Below are 26,091 nucleotides of genomic sequence, written 5' to 3'. Positions count from 1 at the left end.
TGGTTGCTGCCCTTGTAGCTTCTTGAATGACCCACCCAAGGTCTTCTGATCTCCAAATTCAAGCCTCTCTCCTTTTGTGTCTCTAGAAATCTATTTTCCAAAGCAGAGAGGAACATCTGAATTTGGAGTCATATTGCCCAATTTTGCTTCTGGACCAGAGCCTGAACAGAAGGAATAAGGGATTAAACCTTAGTTATTTTCTTTTTAATTCTACAGAGCAAGCAGTTTTACTAACTGGCCTTTCTTATATTAGGGAGAGATCCACCCAGGGCCTGACCAGTTCACCCATTAAGTATACTTAAAGGGTTAATGGTGTCAGTCTAAAGGAGTCCTGGGCAGTTAGATGGTGCAGTACATAGAGTGCTGGGCCTGGAGTCAGGAAAACCCAAGTTCAAATTTGACCTCAGAAGCCAGCTTTGTGACCTTGGACACATCACTTCCCCGTTCTTTGCTTTAATTTCTTCATCTGTACAATGGAGGTAACAATAGCTAACCTATCACCTAGGGTTATTGTGGGCATTAAATGAGACCTTTGTGAAATGCTTGGCACAATGCCTGGAACATCATGGTAAGTGCTTAATAAATGCTGATTCCCTTTCCATCCCCTGCCAGAGACCTCTGTCCTACACCCTGTTTCATTCAAAAGTTTTTTTTTAATTTTTTAATGACTTCCAAGCATACAAGACACTCTTATCAAATGTGCAGATGAGAGAAATCAAGAAAAGAAAGCTAATACTCTGTAAGACAGACTGACATCTACATCTAGATTTAATGGGCCATTAAACTCCACATCATGCATTTACCTGGAATACCCTTCCTCACTTTCGCCATCTCTTACGGCCTTCAAAATTCCTTCCCCCGAGGTGTGACCGTCTCCATAAACATTTCCCTGATTTCCCTGGACCCTCAGATCAAGCACAAGCATCGTCTTCCTTCTCAAAGTTTTCCTCCTTGGCATCCTTATTGTAGCCTTGCTATTATTTCCTCCTCCTTGAGGGCAAGCACATCGTTATTGATTCTATATAATAATGATAACAGGGGTAGCTGGCATTTATGCAGTACCTACTACACGCCAGGCACTGTGCTTGACACTTTATAAATATTATTTCATTTGATCTTTGCAACCACCTTGGCAGGTCAGACGCTGTTGTTATTCCCATTTTACAGATGAGGAAACTGAAGGAAAAGGACTTAAGTGATTTTCCCAAGGTCATTCTTGAGGCTGGATTTGGACTCACATCTTCCTGATTCCAGACCCAGTACTCTACCCACTGGGCCACCTAGCTGTCTCAATATTGGCATATCTAAATCCCAGCACAGCATTTCAACCAAAACAGGCAGATCAGTAGCAGCAGTGTGGCATATTAAAAAGAATCTTGAGACAAAATACTTGGCATTGCACATGAGCTCTACCAATCACTTCCTACTCATGTAATGTTGGGTAAGGTGTCTACTGGTTTCTGGGCCTCAGTTTTCTCATCTGTAAAATAATGAGCTCCACTGTCCACTTCACTTCAATCTATCATTCCATGCTCTCTAAGATAATAGCTACTTAATGTGTAGTTCATTTAATTGAATAACTAGAAAGTGGAGGTGTTGGAATGGTTAATGACCTACTGAATTGATAGGCAACCTCTAGCACGTGAGCATTTCAGTTTGGAATGACCATAGAAGTCGTGTTGCTCAGTGGTACCTGTGACTGGCCAGCAAGTTTGACGTCTCTGATCTAGTCTATCTATCTCAAGTTACACGAGAGCATTGTAAACCAGGGGGGACCTGCAGGTAAGCAGTAGAACCAGGTTTCCTCTCAAGCTCTTCTGATCCCCAAATTCAAGCCTCTCTCCTTTTGTGTCTCTAGAATTCTACTTTCCAAAGCAGAGAGGAACATCTGAATTTGGAGTCATATTGCCCAATTTTGCTTCTGGACCAGAGACTGAACAGAAGGAATAAGGGATTAAACCTTAGTCATTTTCTTTTTAATTCTACAGAGCAAGCACTTTTACTAACTGGCCTTTCTTATATTAGGGAGAGATCTACCCAGGGCCTGACCAGTTCACCCAGCACATCCAGAACAATGACCTGCCTCTTTTAGCTCTCCAGCTTTCAGGATTCAGACAGATTTCCTTGGGAGCAACTGTTTATATTTTCCTCGTGATCAAGACAGAGAAACTCAGAGGTCCGTGATGTTCCCCAGAGAGCAGCTCATTTGGTCATGGTACATGAAAAAGATGGAGCTTGAGTTACTCATTGCCTTCCCTAAGATACAGCTACTGCCCAGCCACTCCCAAAGTGACAATCAAGGCAATCTGAGGGGCTATATGAACACTTTTCCTCCTCTGCACCCTATGTACTTCTTTTTAATAACTTATGCCGACATCTTTTGGTTTTAGACCACAAAGATTTCCAAATATATCCCTATCCCCCCTCCATAGTTACCATGAGATATCACTTGCAACAAAGTCTAAATAAAGAAGAAAAAAAAAAGCAGTTCATTCTAACCAACTGATGTTTCATCCTTGTCCCACAGCATATGTACCATTCCTCAGCCATATTCCACCCTTCCTCCAAAGAAATGGGGACAACCAGCACCCTATTTCAAGGGAAAAATGGAAACCTAAATTGAATTTAAACTGTTGTGTTTGTCCTTCATTCTTGAAGAGGACCATGACGTCAAGGAGATGATGATATGACTTGAAATTGACTTTGATTTGAGTGAGGGAGGGCTTTAATTTAATACCAAAAGAAAGAGTTATTTTGGGGCAAGGGAAGAGAGATAGAATCAAGTTGGGCTCTGCTTCACATGGGCTGCTCATTTCTGGGAAATGTGGTTTCTTACACATGGCTCTTTCTTGGTCTTCTTATACTGAAATGTTTGTTTGTTGATGATTTTTAAGTTTATAACATATATATATATATAATATATATACATATATATTGGAGGAAAGGAGGCGTTCAATGAGAAGAGAAGCTAACTGGCGTGAACCAAACTCAGACAAGCAAATGGGGCACAGCTCCGACAAACTTCAGTTATTTTGACTCCCTTCAAAGGCCCTGATCTTTTCATACTAAAGTGTGATTATGAAAATCTAGACAAAAAGTGCTCCAAAAGAAAATATGCCTTTAAAAACACAAAGAAATTGTCCCTTACCTATTATGGATACAGGCTATGTGGGCGTTATTTTTCCAAGAGTGGAGAATGGGAGGCATCGAGCTATCTGCACTCCTTCTACCCTTCCCCCTTGGTTAAGATATATCATGGGGGTGGTTTATACACTTGGCACAGTGGCTGGCACACAATAGGTACTTAATAAATACCTGTTTCATTTACACTGCCCTCCCATGTTATGACCAGAGCACAGTGTAAAGGTAACTATTCCACACAGGAATTCAATCCACTGCATCGGCCATATCAATACTCCAGTCTCCCAACTTATCTGTATGTGCCTGCACAAAAGTGACAATAAAATACTTTTATTTCTTTCATGATTCCATGGTTTAATTGACATGGGCACTCCTCTTACATCAATGCAGATCTTAACTCCTGGACAACTTCTAATCTCAAGGAATTCTCCTTCATTTTTTGTTTTTTAACCTTAAGTACTTTATAGAAAATCGATTCAAGATGTGATCATTTGAAAGAAAATATCAAGACTGTGTGAGTGGGTCACTTGGGCTCTTCATTTGTTCTCTCTCATTCTTGTCCATCTCCTTTTCTAGTCATATGTTTTTACCTAACTCCTAAGAACAAATTATCTCTCCTCTCTGTAGGAAGTTAGCTTTTTTTTTTTAATTTGCAAGAGAAAACTAGTGATATTTTAAAAGACAGAACACCTCATTTAAACCAACCCTTTACTCAATGATCATACAGAAGGCAGCACTTTCTTTGACCTAGCTTGCCTGGTAGTTCTATTAAATGCCTATAATTTCTCCTCATGGAGGAAAGGACCGATCATGGTGCCCTTCTTATCCAAGACTGAAGTGGTTCTGCAGGGATTCCCAGGTTGGCCACCATTAGATGTTGTACTGTGCCAATCCTCATAATCACGTAGAGATGAGTTACTTAGATGTGATATAAATCAGATGCAAGTTTCATATAGTAGAAAAAGCGCTGGGTCTAATGACCTGTATTCAAATCCCTCCTTGTCATGTAGCTCCTCTGGTTCCATTTTCTTCCGAAATGAAGAGACTGTGCTGGATGGCCTGATATCCTTCTTTAAGCTCTAGAGCTGTGACCCTAATATGTATATGAACACACATATGAGAGAGGAGAGGAAGAAAGAGGGGAGCAGAGAGAGGAGAGAAGAACATGAATCTGAGTCACTGAAACTGGAACCAGGAGACACTCAGAATACAATTCTGCCTCTTGTCACTCATTCTCTCTGAACCTCATTTTGCTCATTTGAAGTTCTCTAAATAAATTCTAGCTCTTATATTTTAATCATGTTATATATGTTATATATATTTATATTTATATATGGCTAGATACTTCTCAACTCAAGAAGGAAAAAATTATCAGCTTCTTTATAAAATAAAGGGTGTAACCAGGTGAGCTCAAAAGTCCCTCGCAGTTCTAGGATCCAACAGTTTGCCAACAAAGCCTTGATTTTCTCTTCCATCACCTCAGGGTGAGAACTCTTCTTAATTGTGAGTTTGGGAATGTCTCTGAATTCCAGGTAAATCTTTCACACAGTCATTTAGAAGCAAAAATCTTCAGCTAACATGGTGCCTTCTCTTCTCATTCCCCTCTTTCCCCCTCACAAACTAAGCAAAAATCATTTCTCCCCCAATTCTAGTATCAAATACTGGGGATTCTTCTTATCACCTAAGCACAGGATTCCTAAGAACTCAGAAACTGATATTTGGTCTGTCATATCCTGTGCCTTTGTGCTTTTCTCCCCTAGGTCAGCAGAAATGCCTTCCTGTTCAATTGCAACATTCCCAAGGTTCCCCTTGGCTTCCAGTGGGAGGTCAGGAGTTTTGTTGGAGAGAGAGCAGGCAATGAATGCCGGGGTAGAAAGCTCCTATCTCCCCTTACCACACTGTCAGTTGTCAGAGAGAAGATGCTTCCAGGCAGTCACAAATAATGATTCTAAGGATACCCGTCACCTTCTTTGGCTTTTGTCTCCTTTCACTCTTTCTACAATCTCCCTAATTAGCATTCCCATCATTTCAATCTTTCAAGAGTTTTCCATGTGGTTGGGATAAAAATATTCCTAGGGCAAATCACTATCCTGCTGTAATTAAAAAACAAAAATAAAACCATATATATACACATATATATTACATATTATATATATTCATACATGTATATATGTATTTAATGTTCTAGTGATTACTTAATAGTTGGATGAAATGACTAAGTTGTTTTAACTGAATAAAACTATTAAGCTACAAGCTCATCTCCTGTAGATTCACTGAAAGAAATGATATATACTATTATGTCTTTCTTTTTAAAATAAATCACCTTGATTTAGGCTTTCCACATTTACAAAGCACTTTCTTCATAACGTGCCTGTGATGTAACAAACATGTGCCTTATGCTGCCCATTTAACAAATGGGGAAATTGAGGCTCAAAAATGTTAAGTGAGTTACAGGTCACCTAGTTAATTGGGGCATTTAGGGTACAGAGTTGAACTTGAATCTAAGTCTTTGGCCCATATGTCCAGTGTTTGGGCCATTTCCTATGCCACCTCCTGATGGCAAAGCCAGTTCATCCAGGTGCTTGGGTTTGTACTTCCCAACATCAGCCATGCCCTCAAGATGTGGATGAATACAATTACTTTCCCAAGGAATTTCAAAACTGTCACCCTTGGTTTCTTGGGAAAATGTACTCTAAGGACACTGGTAGCTCCTAGGTGAAATTGGCAACTCACCTCACAAATGGACATTGGGCATATTTCTTTGAGAAAAGTCCTTAATTTAAGAAAATCTGTGTTTACAAGTCTTGACCTTGGGAGTAGGGTAGTACCTATGGTCTACAGAGTGTACAGTGAACCCCAACATTCTTTTACAAATATTCTCAAAACAGTAAGTACCTAGACAAAGCTCACGCCAGCACCACCTCGCATCTAGAGATCCTCCGGGCAAATGATGACCATCTCACTTAATGCTGACGGGGGCTCCCATCAAGCTAACCCAATTTATGGCATTTTGACAAGCAGGTGGGATGTTCAGAAGTCTTGGCTCTAATTCCCTTGATGTTCTGACCATGCTTACCCCGTGGAAGGGAACCATGCCTCTAGATCCCCTTTGATGACTGTGCTGATAGATTTGGGTGATTTCTCTCTCACGAATTTAATATTTAACTTCACAGTGATCTGATATTGATTTCTCCCAACGTTACATGAGCCTCAAAAATGATAATGATGGAACCTGCCACTAGAGTTACCAAAACATTTTAAAAATTTTCTTTAAGAAATATATCTGTACCACCACCATCACCCCACCCTGCACACATTCAACCTAAAAAAACAAAACCTGGGGGTTTAGGGGCTATAAATACTACATGTGTGACCATGCATGAACAATAACATGACAATATCTTACTGGGGTCAGACAGTCTCCGAAAAGATACAATGGTCAACTTCGGCCTCATTTTCCCTTGGAGTGGCTTTATTTCAATCATTAGACGTGGGGGTTATTTCACCACCAGGAGTAGTTTAACATGGGGAGCTTGCCTCATTTTTAAAAAAAAAAATCATTATTTATTAGCCTTTCAACATTTTGAACACACCAACGTATGCTGTTCCTCCCTGGAAGGAAGAAGAGGGAATCTCAAATACTCAAAAACATATTCAGAAGGATAATCAGAGCTCCCTAGTTCTTCTCTTGCTCACTCAACATTTCCCTGATCATATTTCTAGAACTCAGGTGTCCCGGCTATAGCCTAAAACAATGAGCCTTCCCTGGCTGGCTGTGCCAACTTTGGCCTCCTCCCTTCCTCCCTCCCCTCAAACTGCCCCAGAATGTTTTATTTTGATGGAAGTGGCCTGGCCTGTCTGTCTGCCACCAACGAGCATTCAGCATTTTTGTCTGGAATCCTGAACTCTTTCTCCAGCCTTCCCCCCCACCACCAAAAAAAAAAAAAAAATCTGATTCATGTCAACACAGCTGCTCTATTCTGTGGAATGTAAACTAATCTTGTTGTGAGACCTCCCTCAACCCCAGGAGACTTCCTCCAAGCCCTTGAGGTGGTGGTGGCGGGGGTCCTCCAGCCCTCCCTTCCACTCACATTAACTCTAGCTTCTTTAACAGATGTCACAAGTGCTTGGCTAGAAGGTAGATGCAAACAGGTCATTCTTTATCACCCCATGAGCAAGAATCTAGTTTTTTATTTTAATCAATAGGCATGCATCCTTCCCGATTGTCATTGTCCTGTGGAATTCCCTGGCTGCCACCAGGTAATATAAGTGCTAGTTACCAAATCTCTTCTGAGAAAGAGGGCCAGGATCAGAATCAGCCAAAAGAGATGAGATGGCTTTAAAGTTTTCACTAGTTTGTAGAGGATTTGCATGTCAAACTTAGCTGCTTTTCACAGGACTCAAGTCTGCAGGGAGTATTGTGTTTAGGAATCCTGCCACAGCCGATGCATTGGTGTGACAGCTGCTGGACACGGGAGCCTTTTGTTCATGTTTGGCCCAACATGTTCTGACAGTCTATCCTATTCTCCTAAATATAAATATATGTATAGATAAAAACTCACCCCAGGGAAAATAACACCAATAATATATTTCTTCAGAAATACAGATCGAATTTTTTTTTTCCTGCACTTCCCAGGCTGAAAAAGTTTTCATTTGCCACATGGAATCTTCCCCAAAGTGAAATTTCCATATGTAACTTGCTACAACTTTGACTCTGGTGACCAGGAGCCCTCAATGTTGGCTTCTTTCTCTATCTCTTTAGCAAGGTATGTATTTTATCTGTATTAAACACATACAGATCTCTCTACGCGCACATAGTATTCAACTAAGGGAGCATCTCTCGGTTGTCTGCCGAAGTCCCCAGCAGCCCCTTACCTCACTGTACTGAGTCTGAGGAGTGTTCTCCAGGTACAGCATGTTAGCAGGGAGGTTGATCAGCGTCACTGTCCGTTCTTCTGGCTCCAGGATTTTGGCAACCCCCCCACCCCCTCGAAGACCCTCAACACAGGATTCTCCTAGGAAGATAACAACACTCAAGGCTTGCTCTCTCTTTCCCTGCATAATTTAAGGTTTGCTCATATATACCCAACTATAGGCATGAAGGGGCGGGACCGTTCACTTTACCTGTCCAATCCATCAAACTTCCACCTGGACTCCTCCACTCCAATGGAGTGAGGCCTCTCCCATCTCATTAAGTGGTTAGAATTCCTTATCACCAATCTTTAAAAAGAAAAAAAAAAACAACAACAGGGAGACTGAGCAAAAGCGGTAGAACTTTCCCTTGTTAGAAAGAGAGAGACAGACAGAGAGAGAAGAGAAAGAAGAGAGAGAAAAAAAGAGAAAAGAGAGATATGGAAGGAAAGAAGGAAGGAAGAAAAAAGCAAAGAAAGAAGAAAGAAAACAGAAAGCAAGAAAGAAGGAAAGAAGGAAAGAGAAGGAAGGAAAGAAAGAAAGAGAAAGAAAGAAAGAAGGAAAGAAAGAAAGAAGGAAAGAAAGAAAGAAAGAAAGAAAGAAAGAAAGAAAGAAAGAAAGAAGACATACCACCACTAGTTCACTAATTAATGTAAGGGATTTCTGAAAGTTAGCACAAACTTAAGAAAGTAAACTAAGAAAAAAAATAAAGGGGGAGAGCAGGTATCTGTGACGTGGATTATTGAAGGAAATATACATATACAGGCACAAAAAAGAAGAAAAGGAAAGAGAAAAGCTCATGACTGTGCCTGTCCCATCAGATTACTGCTGCCCGCACTTTGGACAGCTGCCTGGTTTTCAGGCTGGGGGAGACATTTTTCCTACTGTTTTCCAGCTCCACTGGTACACACAGTCACTGATTCCTATGGCCTGCCACTCCACCACAGGTGACTTGAAGAGCTGGGGCTGTTTCCATCACACATCAGCACACTGAAGCCCATTACCTCAATCTGAACAAACAAGCTCGGTGAGAGACGAGAAAGCAGCTTGTACAAAAGTGATTCAGAGTTAGGATCCATCAGTCCCTCCTCCAGCACTGCGAGCCACCCAAACCAGACTCGACTATTTCTTTGGCTAGCCCTTCCCTCTGTGATTCCAAATCCAGGTTTTCATAATGTTTCTCTGCCCCAGTGGAAAGCATTCTGTGCCCTGGGGTCAGCCATCCCAAAGCTAGCACTAAAGGAGACACAAATAAGATTGAAAAGATGAGTAGGAAGGCCGGGTTCTCCTAGGTAAGGGTTTACAGGCTTTTGTCGTATAAACATGCCTCCATAGGCACACAAGGATATTACGGAGGAATCTGGCCCTGGGGTTTTAGTTGAATAACTGATGACCAAATTCACCCAGTGTTTCATTAAATTCCTTCCACTATCTCTAAATGTTTTATGTAATTCTGTTAGATTCCTATCTCAGCCTCCACTTTCTCTTCCCCTCCACTCCTTCACTCCCCTCACCACCGCCATGTTACATGGAAAGGCACCTGGAAAGGCAAATCTGCCCATGCTTAGAGGAAATCCACATGCTACCAAATGGAAGCTGGGTCCTAGTGTTCCTGGGCATTGGAAATGCTTTCTCCAACCCACTTGGGAGTCAAGGCAGACTGGGAGATGCTGACAGGGAGCTGCTAGTCAAGGTTTCCGTGTACACCTGAATGGCTTCTTTTCCCTCTGCTTCATCCAATTCCTCCTACAAAAGACCTTCTGATAATTGGAAAGGATTGTCCAAGTGACTTTGATTTGGTGGATGAGGAAACTGAAAAGCAGACATCCAAGATTAAACAGGAGGCCAAGGCATCATTTGAATCCAGACCCCAAGACTCCAAATCCCCTTCATCATGCAGAAATATGTTTTATTTTGTTGTTGCAGTTTTTTTTCCCCCAATTTGTAAGAATACTCCTAATTATCAAAAAGTTCCTCAATACAACTGATGGCCCTTTGGCCAAGTAAGATTATGAATTTTAGATGAGGCTCCAGATTTCCCCCCAGGGACTTAATTTGCCCAGACTGAGTACATATTACCCCTAATCTACAGATGAAAAAAAAATTAAAAAGATTCAAGGATTAGAATCAGAAAGAAAGTAACAGGGAACTGAGATATTTGCTCCAGTGTTTATAAAGTACTTTCATTATCATATATCACCATCATAGACAACTAGGTGAGATAATGACTTCTGGAAACAGGGCTCCATTCTAGAGATAAGAAAACTGAGGCTAAGAAATTGCAGATCAATCAACAGGAAGAACTTATTCAGCAACTGCTGTGTCAGGCTGTGTTGTCAGGTGCAGCAGATACAAAAATGGAAGTGTATTAGCCCCAATCCTTAAGGAATTGGAATTAAGGTGATGTAGACACCTATAAATATACACACACTCTATACAGAATCTCCAGAAGGTGATCTCAGAGTGGAGGTGGCCCTAGAAGCTAGGGGGTGGGGAAGGAGCAGAGGCATTATGTGGAGGGGCCCCTGCAGCTGCTTTTGAAGAACACTTGGAGAGGGGCAGGCAGGGGCTGACTTGTCCAATACCATGCAGAAGGCACAGGAAAGTCAGTCTCAGCCTCCAGGTAAATCTCCTAGCTTGGATAGAAGGCTCCATTTAGAATTGGGAGTGACCTGGATTGGGATCCAGCACTTACCAGGTGTGTGGAAAGTGTTCCCTGTGAGCCCCCATTTCCTCACAAGGATAATGATATTTTAGTACCTACTAATGCTTGCCAAGGCCTTAAAGTGATATGGGGTTGGCACCATCAGTTAGGTCTTGGCCAAAAATGAATTTTGATGGTGAGGTCTCCTGCAGTCAAGTCCAGAGCTCTTGACAAGATATAACCCTGTTTTCTTGCTGTCCTCACAATTTCTCATCTCCAGCCTTTTCTGGGACTGTCCCCCAGCCTAGAATGTTCCCCTACCTCTTTTCTATCCTTTAGAACAGAGGTTCCCAAACTTATTTGGCCTACCACCCCCTTTAAAAAAAATTACTCAGCATCCCCTGGAAATCTACTTTCTTTAACCCTTTAATAGTTTTTTGAAATTTGCATCATTTCAAAAAATATAAAAATTTTTTAAAAAATAACATATCTTAAATTTAATAATTTCTTGTAGATTTGTGGGTTTTTTCCTGCATTGAAATTTTGATTTTGCAATATTGTGTCATGTAACTGTGTTGTATCATATTGCAAACGAGTCGTTACACGCACATCTTCCTGAGGATACGTGCTGGACTTCCAGACTTACACCACACGCTCACCTGCCAACACTCTCTTGTTAAGACCTGTTGGTGGACTTGACCGCCGATCAGTTATAACTTGTATTTTGCGTGTTTATTTGGAAATAATGTAATGTCTCCCACTTTAATTCTGTTACACAACAGATGAAACACCTATGAATGTTTTTTTTCAAAATTCTCTTCTCTTCTTTCCTTCTGCTTCCACCACCGCCTTATTTTTATTCAATGCCCTCTTCCCCGCCATTGCACTCGAGGCTACTACTCCCCCCCCACGTTCCAGCACCCTCTGGGGGTTGGTATCGCCCACTTTGGGAACCTAAGCTAGAATCATTAGTTTATTTTAGATGGTTCTTGCAGAGCTTCCTGTAAGAGGAGTTGGTTTTGATCCCCCTTCCAGCGGCTACCTCCTTCCCCAAAGTACCACTGATGGGTTTTTTTTTTTTTGGTAGGGTAGATATATGTTGTGTGCACTTCTATCAATCAATCCAAAAGCATTTATTAATGTCTGTTCCACATAAAGAAGCCCTGTGCTAAGCACCGGAGATACCAGGATAAAGAAGGAAGCTTTCTCTGAGTGTAAGGAGCCTATATTCTAATGAAGGAGACAATGGGGACACACAGAAATACATACAGCATAAGTAGGAAACTATATATACAAAATTATATAAGGTAATTATATAATAATAATTAACATTTACATAGCACCTCCTATATGCCAGGCACTGTGCTAAGTACTTTACAAATATGATCTCATTTAATCCTCCCAACAACCCTGGGAGGCACATGCTTCTATTATCTCCATTTTACAATCCAAGAAACTGAGGTTGACAGATGTTAACTACTTGGTCACACAGTGTCTGAGGAGGGATTTGAACTCAGTTCTTCCTGACTCCAGGCCCAGTGCTCTGAGCTCTTTGGTGCCCCCTAGCGGCCTAACTACACAGTCATTTGGGAAGGAGGGAGCTGGCATCTGGGGCATCCAGGAAAGGTTTCTTGCCCATGGAACTTGAGTTACATCTTGAAGGAAGAGAAGACTATTCTGCAGTGGACATAAGAAGGGAGTGCATTCCACAAATGGGGGGAGGTCAGTTCAAAGGATGGGACATGGAGTTTCCTTTTGGAAAATCCAGGAGAAGGCCATTCTGTTTGGATCAGAGTGTGGAAGAGAGAAGAATGTCCAAAGAGGCTGGAAATGTGAACTGAGTGGGGTTCAAAAATAGAATTTATATTTTATCCTAGAGCAGTGTGTGTGAGTGTGTGTGAGTGTGTGTGTGTGTGTGTGTGTGTGTGTGTGTGTGTGAGAGAGAGAGAGAGAGAGAGAGATCCTTATGACAGTCTGACACCTTCTTAGAATAATATTTTAAAATAATTCAAGGGAAATTCTAAATTTCAGTTAGAGATGAGTGAAAACAAAGATGTATTTTTTTTCCCATCCAAGTCATAGACCAGTTACAATTTTTCTAGGAACCTTTTTGGGTTGGCCCCAGGTTAAGAATCCCTGTCCTGGAAACAGAGAAGCCCTGAATTGATTAAGGGGTTCACAAGGTTAGATTTATGCTTAAGGGGAATTAATTTGGTATAGTACTATGTGAAGCAATTTAACCAGCCTGATCCAATTAAGGTAAGTTTGAAGATGCTATGGCCAGATACATTTATCAGGAGAGACACACTAGATGCTCACCAGGTTTGATCAAGATCCAGATATCTTCTTGAATCAAAGACATTTCAATTAGGAGCAACAGGAAGTCTCTCCTGATTGGAGGAGAACCTTGGCCACGCTGGGAAGAGCTCATACAGAAGGAGGGGCTAGGTTGGACCTGGGGAAAGTATTTCAGGGGAGGGATGAGGTTGGAGGGAGGGAGCAGAGAGGAAGTTAAGGCAGTGATCATCTCAGCCTTGCCAGACAGTGTGACTTCATAAATGCTGTGTTTTATGTATGGTCCTCACTCTTACAACAAGCTGGGGAGGTAGAGAGTGCAGGGATACAGGGGGCTCCTGTCTCACAGGTGAGTAACCAGAGGCTCTGACAGTTGACATGGGTTGTCCAAGGGACCTGGGATGCAAGCAGTGAATCCAAGTCCTCTCTTCTCTCCACTAGATAATTATTCCATATTCCTCCTGAAGTATACCATCATGTGAAACACCATAAGTCAAATCATCAACCACAGAACTCCAGGGTAATATGACTCATGGCTTCCAGTTGGCCTTGTACCCAGGAAGAGCTGCAGAGCAAACCCCAAAGTACAGACATTTCCTCTTTAACTATCTCAGTGCCGCTACCAGAATGACTCTCTTGGGGGACATTATGGTCGGCTTCAGAAAATAGCTTTTATTTGGCATTGCTCAGATTGTCCTCCATTGACATCACCTGGTGGTGTGGAGGCCGCCATATTGATGAAGTCATGCCAGTGGAGAGGGAGAATGCTAGACTGAAAAAGTCCAGTTGGGTCTGAGTCCAATGACCAACTGTGTGTCAGTCATCCACAGGCTACTCCAGTCACAGTCAAAGAGAGGTTCCTCAGTGAATGGTGGGTCATCAGGCCATGCTTTTCTTTTTGAAAGAATGAAAAAAGCACCATTAAGCACTTACTGTGTGCAAAGCATTGGACTGGGGACTGGGGATACAGAGAAAAGGAAGATAGTTTCTGTTCTCAAGGAGCTAATGCTCTACAGGGAGAAAAAAACATAGATAAAAGGTTTCCACACAAGTCATAATAACCTTCTCTGGAGGCTGGAAGGGGTTGGTTTCTTGTTGTTGTTGTTCCGTCTCGTCTGATAATTCGTGACCCACTTGGGGTTTTCTTGGCAAAGATACTCACTCAAGTTGTTTGCCATTTCCTTATTCAATTTATTTTACAGATGAGGAAACTGAGTCAAACAGGGTTAAGTGACTTGAGCAGGGTCACACAGCTAGTAAGTGTCTGAGGCCAGATTTGAACTCAGGAAGATGAGTCTTTCTAATTTTGTGCCCAACACTCTATCCACTGCGCCACCTAGCACCCTTCCATAAGTCCCTGGAATTCAGTCTTAAAAATAGATGAGGAAGCTAATCACATCCAGACAGTATTGATATAACTTAGAAATTATTTGATTCTGAAACAAATCTGTGCTGATCGCCAGAGATATAACTCGGGCAGGGCAGCTGGGGCCTTTGCTCAGGGTACTGGAATATCTCTAACACCGTTCTGGGATGTGCTTTTCCCCTCAGACACCACACCCCCAGTGAATTCCTCCCCATCCATTCCTCCTTTTGGTAATTGTGGTCTTGTCCCGGGAACCTTCCCTTTCTCTAGGAGTCACTCCCCTTCTCCCTGTCCTCCTCCACCCTACATCTCCTCTCTCATCAGCAGCTAGCCTGTCAATAGCCTTCACGCATTCCAGGGTACGCTCCTGCCCCTGGCATCTGCAGCCCAGGTGAGCTCCTCACTCTGCCTTGCCTTGCCCCCAAGCTGTATAGTAACAGCCTGTTATGTGATTATTCTATGGAAAAGTCATACAGACATCATTCAGGGGCTGAATGATCCCTTCCAGAATATGCATTACACAATCCCTGCTGGTGCCACCCTTGTCCACAGCAAGGCCACCTGCCCAGGTGGGTCTCCACAGCCTAGCTCTGAACCCTCCAATGAAATCAGAGTTTTAGACAGGTGAAGATGTTTCCACTAGAGGGTCAGAGCGGTGGAGAAGAGCCCCCAGATCTAGCATTCTTCTATTCACATCTTTCTTGTGACCTGTAGTGAGTCACTGGCCCTCCAGGAGCTTCAGATTTCTCAGGTGTGTAAAGCTGGCGGTTCTCAAAGCCCTTGGCACTGGAAACATTCCATGCCCAGAATTTAGGACACGGAGCTGGAGAGGGAATTGCCCGACACACGTCTGACTGGACTTGCTTCTGTTCACCTACAGCAGTAAGAGTGATGGACATTTCTGCGGGCCTTGAAAGTGCTTTGACATCGATTTTCTGATTTAAGCCTGGCAGAGTAGAGGCTACGGGTGGAGTAGAGGGGTGGTCTGTGGTCACACATCCCGTGAGGACCAGGGCTGGGCACTCAACCCAGAACTTGCGCAAACCTATTCGCCTCCCTCTAAAGTTGTGGGAAACAGATGCAGTGTGGGAAGAAGGAGGGGACAGGATGGATTAAATGGCACAGGAGCAAAGCCTTGTGGATATAAACCAGAAGCCTCTCTCTTAGATGAGCATAGAGTGAGAACACGTAGGGACCCCTTAGGCGTCATTGAGTCCATCTCACTATATTCTATAAATGAGGAAACTGAGGCCCATAAAGGCTAAGCAATAGTGACAGAACCAGCCCTTTGATTCCAGATTCAGCAGGCCAGTTATCCGTCTCTGGCCCACGTGACCAGCGAGCAAACGTCTTTGACAGAAGATGAAGGGATAAGATGAAGAAACTGACAGTGTCCCCTAAACCAAAATCACCCGGCTCTCTATCCGGGTCAAACTCTCTTACCATAGGTGTTCCACAAGTCTGTCCGGGGCCCTCTGCTCTTCTCCCTCCATACTATTTCATTTGGTGATCTCACCAGTTCTCATGGATTCAATGACCATTTCTATTCTGATGATTCTCAAATCTTTTTATCCAGCCCCAACCCCACTTTGACCTCTAATCTCTTATCTCCACCTCCCTAATGGACATCTTGAACTTGGTGTCCTATAGACATCTTAAACTCAACATGCCCAAAATGTTTATTCCCCCAAACCCAATCTTCTTCCTAACTTGCCTATAACTTTCAAGGGCACTGCCATCCTCCCAGTCACCCACGTTTGGGTTCCACGTGTTGTCCTCGACTCCTTTCTCTGTCTTTCTTTCTTTCATCCATCTCTCTCTGTCTCTGTCTGTCCCCCCCCACCCGACCCCATCCAATTTGTCAATTTTATCTTCATAATGACTTCCACATATTCCCCTGCTCTCTCCTCCAACACTGTCACCATTCTGATTCTGGCCCTTATCACCTCGTGCCTTGACTATTCCAACACCCTCTCGGTTGGCCGGCCGGCCTGCCTCAGGAGTCCCCACTCCAGTCTGTTTTCTTTAAAGCTCAGATCTGACCATGTCACATACCTCCCCCTCCTGCTTCTTCCCGTTCAGACTCCAGTGGCTCTGTCACCTCCAGGATCAAACTTAAAAGTGCTGTTTTGGTGCTCAATGCACCCCACCCCCACATCCACCTTTCTCAGTGTTCTTGGATTTTCTTTGCCCCCATGAACTCTTTAATGCCGTGACATTGGCCTCCTTACTGCTTCTCAGATCACCCACTCCATCTCCCAGCGCTGGCCATTTTCCCTGTCTGTTTCCCAATGCCCAGGTGTGCCTCCCTCTTCATCTGTCTCTTGGCTCCCCAAGACCCCGTTGAGTGCCAGCTAAAATCTCATCTTCCACGGGAAGCCCTTCCCCATCCCTCTTATTTGTAATGCCTTCCTTCTGTTGATTATTTCTACTTATCCTGCTCAACAATGGCCAACATTTATATTGCTCTTACTGCTTTCCAGGATCTGGGCTAAGGGTTGTAAATTATTCTCTCTTAATCCTCACAACAAACCTGGGAGGTAGATGCTATTGTTACAGACAAGGAAACTGAGGCAAACAGAGACTAAGTGCCTCAGTTAGGGCCATAGAGCTAAGAAAAGTCTGAGGCTGGAGTTGAACTCGGGTCTTCCTGTCTTGAGGCCCAGGGCTCCATGCACTTTGCCGCCCTTGTTTGTACCTACTTCTTTGAATGTTGTCTGCCCCATTAGACTGTGAACTCTGAAACGTCTTTTGCCTCTCATTGTATCCTCTGTACTTAATATAGGGTCTAGCACATAGTAGGGACTCACCAGATGTTTACTGACACGTATCTCGATAATAAGCCTTTCACTTAAGAGTGCTAATCACACATATGTTCTGCTCCCACTTTGGGGTTAATATTACTGTGCACTGGAACATGGCTATTTCCTCCAGCAGCCATGAATGGTCTCATTGAAATCCTAACACATTTTCAGAATTAGTGTTACCTGAGGTCACTGGGCATTTATGAGAGGACGATGTTGGAGCCAACCGTCTACAGGGGTGCCTTGCTTTCTGTGCAAATGCTTGTCAGTGGAAATCAAAGTTTTACCAAGACACGTTCATTTTCTTAACAACTAGGTGAGCTAAGTGAGCATTTACACCCATTTTACAGATAAACTGATGCAGAGATGTGAAAAGACTTGTCCAAAGCTACAAGCTCTCATGGCAGAAGTCTCAGATCTGTACCCTAATACAATACCAAAGTCTCTTCAGCTGGGCCAGAGATCTAGACCTTGGAGACAGTTTGTAAGACATCCAATTCAACCCCCTCATTTTACTGATGCGGGTACTGAGTTCAAGTTACTTCCTTTGCTGAGGATCACACATGGAAGGAGAAGAGCCAAGAGCTGAACCCTGGTCCTAACACTTACCTCCCTGCCTCCATCCCTCCCTAGGACCTCAGCACATGACGATGCAAGTCATGAGTTAGCTCTCTACCCAGCAGCCCCAAGAAGAAAGCCGCGCTCCCTTCACAGGCGAACAAGGACAGCATCCAGATATAACACTGGTGACTGTAAGCAGCGGGGAACAGGAAAGGAAAGCTGGGGACGGCATTTCCTTACCCACAGAACTGGGCAATTCTCTTGCTAGGTAACTGCTGGTGCTCTCAGTGGATAGACCAAATCCTGAGACAGCAGACAGGAAGCGGAGTACCTGGGCAAGTCATTGAAGCTTCACGGACCTCAGTTCGGATTAAGTGTTCTCTTAGGCCCCTCCCGGATCTAGAACAATGACCCAACGGTGTTCTATAGCTTCTTCAGTTTCTCCACCAGGAAGCGCTCAGGCATCCTGGGTATGTACTCAGAGTTCTATACAGATACAAAGAAAAAAGTGAAAATGATTTCCGTCCTCAGCTGGTGTACTCCTGGGGCGGGGGTCAAATCTTCACTCCGACAGTCACTAGCTGTGTGGCCAAGCCCACATCGGGCCGCCTCTCTGCGCTGTGTTGGTGTCAACCGAGAGAGGGCACAGGCTGCTTTCGGGTGAGTCCCTCCAGAAGGCTGAGCGTGGGGAGTCAAAGCCTGTTGAGTGGAAGTGGGGTAAGGATTCAGAAGGAGCTGGGGCACAGGAGGAAGAAGCAGCCGGACGGTCACAGAAACTCGATTCATTTCCCTAGCAACAAGGGATCTTCCAGAACACAGCTTGAGTCCTGTTCCTAACTTCATTGAACCCACTGATGCATCATCCAGAAAACAATCTGAAGGGAGTAGATGTGGAAGAGCATTGGGCGTCTAGGAATGGCCTCTAGGAAAAGGGAAACCCTTCATCACAGTCAAGAAATCAGGTTCGTGAAGGGCAGAACCTCAGCTTTGGAAGGGACTTGGGAGGCCACCAAACCCACTTCCCTCCTTTGGTCTGTGAGAAATCCACTATCTGAATAAGGAATCTCCTTTGCCACCTGCCTAGTGAGCAGTTTGGACGACTCTGCTTGATGACCCACAGTGACGGGCAACTCACTACCATTTTGGTAGCCCATTTCACTTTTGATAGTTCTCCTTGTTAAGAATGTTTATGCTGAAACTGAGTCCAAATTGACCTTTCCACAACTTCTGCCAGCGGTTCTTCTGCCTTCTGGGGACAAGGAGAACAAGTATGAGTCTTCTCCTGCATGGCAGTCCTTCAGACGTTAGAAGGCAGCTTGCACGTCACCCCTAAACCTTTTCTTCTCTGGGCTAAATATTCCCAGGTCTTTGAGCTAATCCCATTAGTGGCATGGGCCCCCTTCATTATTTTGGTCACTTTTCTTTGGATACTCTCTGTCCTGTCAACGACCTTTTCAAAATATGACATCTACAAGTCATGGTGCGTTCTACAAGTGGCTTAAACAGGGCAGGGGATGGCAAGGATATCATTCCCCTAATTCTGGACACTGCCCTTCCCTGAATGCAGCCTAAGATCACTGGAATCTCTAAGACATTCATAACAAGCCACATTTCAGTAGGCATTTCCTGTTTGAAAAAAAAAAATCTAGTGTAATCTCCACCTAGAAGCAAGAGAAGAGAGAAAAATGAACCCTTTTACCCCAAGCTATTTGAAATTCATAATAACTAACAGTCAAATAGGAAACTTGCCAGTCTGACAATCTCAGTATGGTAAAAACAGGATTTGGAGATTGTAGACCCCATGTGAAAGTGAAGGAATATGGGGACTTTCCAGCTTATTGCAAGACCAGTTCAATTAAGCATTTTAAAAGCCATGTATTATTAAGTTAATGGAAGATCAACAGAAGACATTCAGCTTTCCAAGCCCTGGTCTTTCTCTTGTGCAGAGTTTGTTCTAGTCTACCCTCCCCCTACCCCCACTCCAAGTTAAGATGAATTTGTATATACAGAAGAAAATTCCGTTAACTTAATCCAGCAAATTAATCTTATTCTCTTTTTGGTGATTTCTTTAAAGATGAAGCCTATGGAGAAGAAAATGTCTGTTCATGTGCAATTTCTGCAAACATTTGGTGTGTGCCTACTGTGTGCAAGGAGTGAAGTCAGAGGCTGCAAGGCTGATTATGACGTTACCTCTTTTCTCAAGGACCTTACAAGTCAAGGAGTTAGTCCGATTTTACTTTTCTTCAAGAGAGTTGCTTTTGTTGGTTTCTTGTAATAATGTGGCATGGGTGACCTCCATTTTAGAGCTGTGCCTTCACTTGGAACTCAGAGCAAGGGGTTGTGGTGAGGAACAGGGTCATCACAAGGGGACGGTTGAGACACCTTCTGAGATGTCCTCTATATGGTGGGTGCTTTAGCAAATTTCTTTCCATATATCCTAGCTCCCCAAAAGTGGGAGTGGAAGGATCCTTGGATGAAATATTGAATCCTGTTAGAAGCAAAAAAAAATGCTCCAAGGACATAGAATCCCATATCCCAAGCTGGATGGGGCCAGAGATGGCACCTAGCAAACCCACCACATTCCCCAGGAGAAGACTTCAGAAACATGGAGGAGGGATTGAGGATCATCGACCCAAAGGGTGTTAGGCTAAGAAAGACCCTTCAGGGAGAAGGGGGAACATCAGGGCCAGAAGAGAGCTTGGAGGGAGGATGGGACAGGCGCACCAGTGCTGGTTTTGAATTTGGAATTAGAGAATGTGTTTTCAAGTCTCAGTTCTGCTAATGGTCCAGTGTCTTCACCTCTCTAGGCCTCAGTTTCTTCATTTGTAAAATGGGTCAGTTGGATAGGGTGACCTCTAAGGTCCTTTCTAACCCTAAAATACTATAATTTAATAATTTATATCAAGTAGGTGCCAGTTCCTTGTGAGTAGGAATCGTTTTATGCTTCATCTTTGAATTCCCAGCCCTAACACAATACCTGGCATATTTGCTGTTTTGTCATTCAGTCACGATCGACTCTTCATGACCTCATGTGGGGTTTTCTTGGCAAAGACACCGGAGTGCTTTGCCATTTCCTGCTCTGGATCATTTTCCAGATGAGTAAACTGAGGCAAATGGAGTTAAGTGACTTACCCAGGGACATACAACTAGTAAATATCTGAGGCCAGATTTGAACTCAGGTCTTCCTTATTCCAGGCCCAGAACTTTACCACTGTGCCATCTAGCTGCCCACATGACATACAGTAGGTGCTTAATAAATACTTGATAATTGGTTAAGGCCACAGCTCAAAATCTAGGGTCCCGTGATGGAGTTCATCCCCTTACTTTATAGAAGAAGTCACCGAAGCTTCTGCCTAAGGGCACCAATCAGTTATGGGTTCTGATGAAAAGTGCCCAAGAAGCAATCTCCTACCCTCTAGCTTCTCCATGTCCTACAATCGAATGAGGCCTGAATCTCTGGCCTCAGTTACCTCACTGTTCTCATCTTGCAAACAGATGGAGTAAGTGGCTGTGGCATTTGGGAGAGGGGTTGTGGGGTGTGCCGGAGGACAGAAAAACTCAGAGAATCAGCTCCCATTGACTCATGTGCCTGGAATCTGGGGTCACTCCTCAAATGTGCTCCTCCAATGTCAGGTCCCAAACATTCCCTCAAGATCCCACCATGTTGACGACTGTCTTTCAACCTACCCAGTTTCTGGTGTCTTTGCTGTTCCGTTTAGCCCCCAAAGCCCTGGGGAGAAACCTGCCAGCTCCCCTAATGGCTCAGGCAGGAAGGTCAGTAAGCAGGTGCAACCCTCAAAGACTCCTGGCAGAGGACTGAGGATGTGCTTAGAGGAAACATTGGCAATTTCCTCAGACTGGGGAGTTCCAGTATGGAAACTTACCCCTTCAAGGACAATTAAAACCCGTCCAGGCCCAATGCAAATCCCAGGGCATTGCTGAACTCATAGAGTTTAGGTGACTTGTCAGAGGTCATCTAGCTAATAAATGTCAGAGAAGGTGAAATTTGAACCCAGGCTTAACCAACCCTGAGTCCAGCCTCTTGTTTACTATACATTATGCTTGACTGATTTAGTGGAAGAAGAGGAAGAGGAGGACAAGGACACCCCCACCAATGGACCTACATACACTACCACCAATAATAAACACTCAAGGTTACAAAGCATTTTACATCTACGATCTCATTTAATCCTGACTCAACCTTGTAAGATAGATGTTATCAACCCAATTTTACAGATGAATAAATTGAGGTTGAGAGTTAGTGATCTGCCAAGGTCACACAGCCCACATGGGAGGCAGGAATCAAATTCAGCTCTTCCTGACATTTCTAGCTCTTTGTCCTTTAAGCCTGGGAACTGTCAGGGGTCTGTGGAGAGCTTTGAGGGGACCCATGAACTTGGATGAGGGAAAAATCACATTATTTTCACTAACCTTGGGATTCCTCTGTAACTGTATGCATTTCATTTTATGCGTTTAAAACATACTGAGGAGTAAATCCATAGGCTTCACTGACTGCCGAAGGGGTCCGTGACACAGAAATGGTTCAGAAACCCTGCTTCTAGGCCATCTAGCTGCCTCCTATCCCATCTGCTCTGAGCCTCATGACAAGCCATCCAGGTAGGTGTTTTCACTAGTCCCAGTTAACAAGTGAGGGAACTGAGGTTCCGAGAATGTTTCAACTAACATAATGACACACAGGTAGTAATGATCTAAGGATTTATCTAGTAAGTCCCAAGTGGGTTGTATCTGTGTTGGGAAAAGGGGTTTCCATACCTGGAATCGCTGCAGGGTTTTGAGCGAGGGGAGGGTGACTTAGGCTAAACTTTGAGAAAATGAATTTGCCAAGTCTTAGGAGGTTGAGAAGGGAGAGGCCATTGTGGGTGTTCAGGCACGAGATGAGGAGGGCCTTTCTGAGGGTGGGCGGTGGCCATGTGAGTGGAAAGAAGGGGATGACTTTGGGTGATGTTATGGTGAGAGAATCCAGGAGCCGAGGCAGCTGATTGGACGGAGAGTGTGAGGGTGAGGGAAGAGCATGACTTTGATGACAGATGGCTCAAAGGAACATTCCTTCCTTGCTGAGCAAAATACAATCTCCTCTGTGCCCATATCTGTCTATACAATAGCAATTTGTTTCCAGCTGCAGGCAAAGGGAAAAACTTCCTTTTGCTTCTAGCCTCTGCCAGCTGACTTTTCTAAACCAAGAAGACCCAGGTTTTGGTCAGACTCTGGATTTGGTCAGAGAACTCAGATTTTGGTCAGACTCAGGATTTGGTCAGAGGACCCAGGACTTGGTCAGAGGACTCAGGACTTGGTCAGAGGGCCCAGGATTTGGTCAGACTCAGGATTTGGTCAGAGGACCCAGGATTTGGTCAGAGGACCCAGGATTTGGTCAGAGGACCCAGAATTTGGTCAGAGGACCCAGGTTTTGATCAGAGTCAGGATTTCTGGGAAGGAGGCTTTTTCAGCCTTTCAAGTCCAGTCCTTGGTTTTCCGAGCTGCTTTTCTTCCCTTTCCACAGCACTGATGAGAAGATGGGTGGGGACGGCCCCACCGTGTCTGGAGGCTAGTTTTGGAAGCAACCCAGCTTTCTTACATAAATCCTCTCCACCCCTTCCCTCCCTCAACCCCCCTTTCCAAAAATCCCAAGGCAAAATAGACTGGAGGGACTTTCGTGCTGGAGCCTTGGCCTGGATCCAAGGAGAAATTACCTGTACCTCCTTTTAATACAGACTTTCCATCCAATTCTACATTCTTCTCCCCTCTCTGGTCTCAGTAAGCATGTGCTGTTACCTGGCACTCACCCCCAGTCAGTGCATCTCATGGCCAGAGGCAGCTGCTGCTGCTTGGCTACAGGGGACAGGATGGAGGGGCAGGCCTAGTCTACCTGGAAGTTTCCATGAGCCCTTGGACAGATGCAAGGGCAGTGGTTGGAAGTACCTAGCACCGTGGCCTGTTCATATGGGTCACACAGCCCCTGCACACCTGTGTTCTGGCCACCCCCATGCTCTCCAGAGGGCAGAGCTGAGAAGCCTTCTGCACACTGACACAGCCTCCTGTCCCAGACTGAGCTGGTCCTTGGGCTGTGCTTTCTCTTATAGTACTGCTAGTCTATCCTGCCAGCAGTCCCCAGCTAGGCTTACAACCCTCCATACCTCTCTCTTAACGAAGCTCTCTGAGTCCCTAGCAGACCACCATTTCCTAATATCCTAAACCTTCATGGTAGCTGTTTTAGGTGGTGGGGATGAGGAGGTAGGGAGCAGGCAAGATCTTCCTTTGATTGAAAAACTCTACAGAAAACTGGAGGCGGCACCAAGGTCAGAGCACAGAGATAGCGACAGTTTGACGGCGATGGGCTCGAGTGGAACCAGAAATACCTAACTGTTTGGCAGAGCCTTCCACTCCTTGCAAGACACTAGGATTGAGGACATAGGTGGGGCAGGGAAATCATGGCAATCTTGCCAAGGGCTTCATGGCCCATCCCTGCCCTTGCCATTCCAGAAACAAGCTTGCGTTGAACCTTTCCTCCCAATCCTTGGTCAGAAAAACAAGAGGTATCCCATCCAATCGATCCAGGGATTATTCAGCACCTGCTGTGGGCCAGACACTGGAGATATAAGGACAAAACAGGAAACTGTGTCACTTCTCCAAAGGCCTTCGCTCTATGGGGGCTGAAAAACATGGACCTAGGTAACCTGTCTATTTTGATTCACAATATGCAAAGCTATAATTTTGTAAAATGTGTTAATTGGTTGTAGCCTAATAGAAATATGCAATATGGATTTGAATAATGTGACCACTTCAAGGGATTCCTTATTTGCACTAATCAGGAACTAGCTGCATAAGGCAAAGCCAAAGTCCCGTCCAAGTGCCTAGAAAGCAGGGTGGTGGAGAAGGTCCTCTGAGGACTTGGCTTCAAATCTCGCCTCTGACCGTTTCTACCTGTGTGACCTTGGGCATATTGTGACCGATACTTAACCTCATCCGGGAGACTTAATGGAGTGGGAAGGTTTTGCTCTGGACCTGTCGTTTTCTTATCCCAGTGACGCTCTCTGAAGAATGAGATTTTCAGCCAGGTGTCACTCACGCCCCTTGTCCCCCAAAAGGCCGTCATTAATGGCCTAGGAAACTCCTATGACTAGGCTTGTACCTAGAGACACCACTCGTTTCTACGGAGCCTCAGTGCATGGTAACGCCCAGTTCCTCTTGGTGGGCAGTGCTCTATTCCCCAGGAAGGCACCCTATCTGGAGGACCATGCAAGCACAGTGGGGAGGTCTGGCCCTCCTTGGCTCCAACAGCCCCTTTGGAAGGGCCAGCCCACACTCAGGGAATCTGCTGGCTGCTCTGTTGCTCTGTAGTTTTGTTGTGGTTGTTGTCACTCGGTGTGTACGCACGCACTTGCCTGCGCCAGGGTTTGGCAAGGGGGAAGAGCAAGGGAGCCGGTTTACCCACAAACTTCACCAAGAGATACACTTTCCCCTTCAGCAGGGGGAAATGTTTTCCTCCCCAGCAAGGCTGCTACTGTTCCAGACACAATGACCTGACTCTAGGCCAGCTTCCCAAGCCTGATTCACCGCCTGATTAAAGGGTGGTGCAACAGAGGAGGCGGGTCCAGGGCAGAAGGTGGCTCAGCCAGAACTTCTGGCCCACCGGGGCCTCGGGTTTGATTTTGTAAGACAGCATTATCTGCAGAGATCATTTAACTTACAGCCCTGCACAGGCCTTCACCATGGGGGGAAATCATTCCAGAGCCAAGCACCAGGTCTCAGGAATCCAGCGGATCCCTTCCGAGCCCCAGCCTGGGGTTTACAATGTAGCTTTTAGTGCTTGGGAAAAGGGAATGGAATTCTTACGGACTCGAGTGTCAGGTCATAGGGATTGGGGGTGGAGGATTCTGTACTTGGATGGGAGAGCATAGGAGCTCTCCAGAGGTAAAGTAGAGCCTTCCAGAGGTAAAGGAAGCATCCCAGAAAAATGAACACAACCAGCACCCCTCTTTCCTTGCTCCCTCCCCCCCAAAAAAAAATCCCCAAACACAAGGGCAGAGGAGTCCCCATGTGCTTTCCCTTGGGGCTGCTGGATGAGTACTCTGGCTCTGGCATCAACTCCTGCCCGTCCCATGACACGTTTCAGAGAGGGTGTCTGGTGTGGCCTGTCAGGGTTACATGGACAACGGTAAACCAGAGCAGTGGGCCGGGAAGGGATCTGCTCAGTCTCAGACTCAGGGGGTCAGACAATTAGCACTTCTGGCAAGGACAGATTTCCTCCCCTACCTGCTTCTTAACACCCTTTGCAATTAGAGGAAGAGGAAGAGATATGTTATCTTTGGCCACTGCAAGGGAGCGCTGGAATGAAGAGGCTGAGTGCTGGT

General features: G+C 44.7%; 1 protein-coding gene across 3 annotated transcripts in view; it reads right to left on the bottom strand.

The window, feature by feature from the left end:
* The window catches only part of TP63 (tumor protein p63), a 110,113-nt gene extending 101,929 nt beyond the window's left edge, over nucleotides 1-8,184 (bottom strand). For all 3 annotated transcript variants that reach the window (XM_027848742.1, XM_027848743.1, XM_027848745.1), the window contains exon 1: nucleotides 8,017-8,184. In XM_027848742.1, the coding sequence (XP_027704543.1) occupies nucleotides 8,017-8,058 (42 nt within the window). In that variant the 5' untranslated portion in view covers nucleotides 8,059-8,184. The remainder of the gene's footprint in view (nucleotides 1-8,016) is intronic.
* Nucleotides 8,185-26,091: the final 17,907 nt, after the last annotated feature.

This window comes from Vombatus ursinus, unplaced genomic scaffold (assembly GCF_900497805.2).
Source record: "Vombatus ursinus unplaced genomic scaffold, bare-nosed wombat genome assembly UNPS02006874.1, whole genome shotgun sequence".
Classification (NCBI taxonomy): Eukaryota; Metazoa; Chordata; class Mammalia; order Diprotodontia; family Vombatidae; genus Vombatus; species Vombatus ursinus.
Note: the sequence above shows the minus strand (reverse complement) of the source record. Positions and strands in the feature narration are given on the sequence as shown.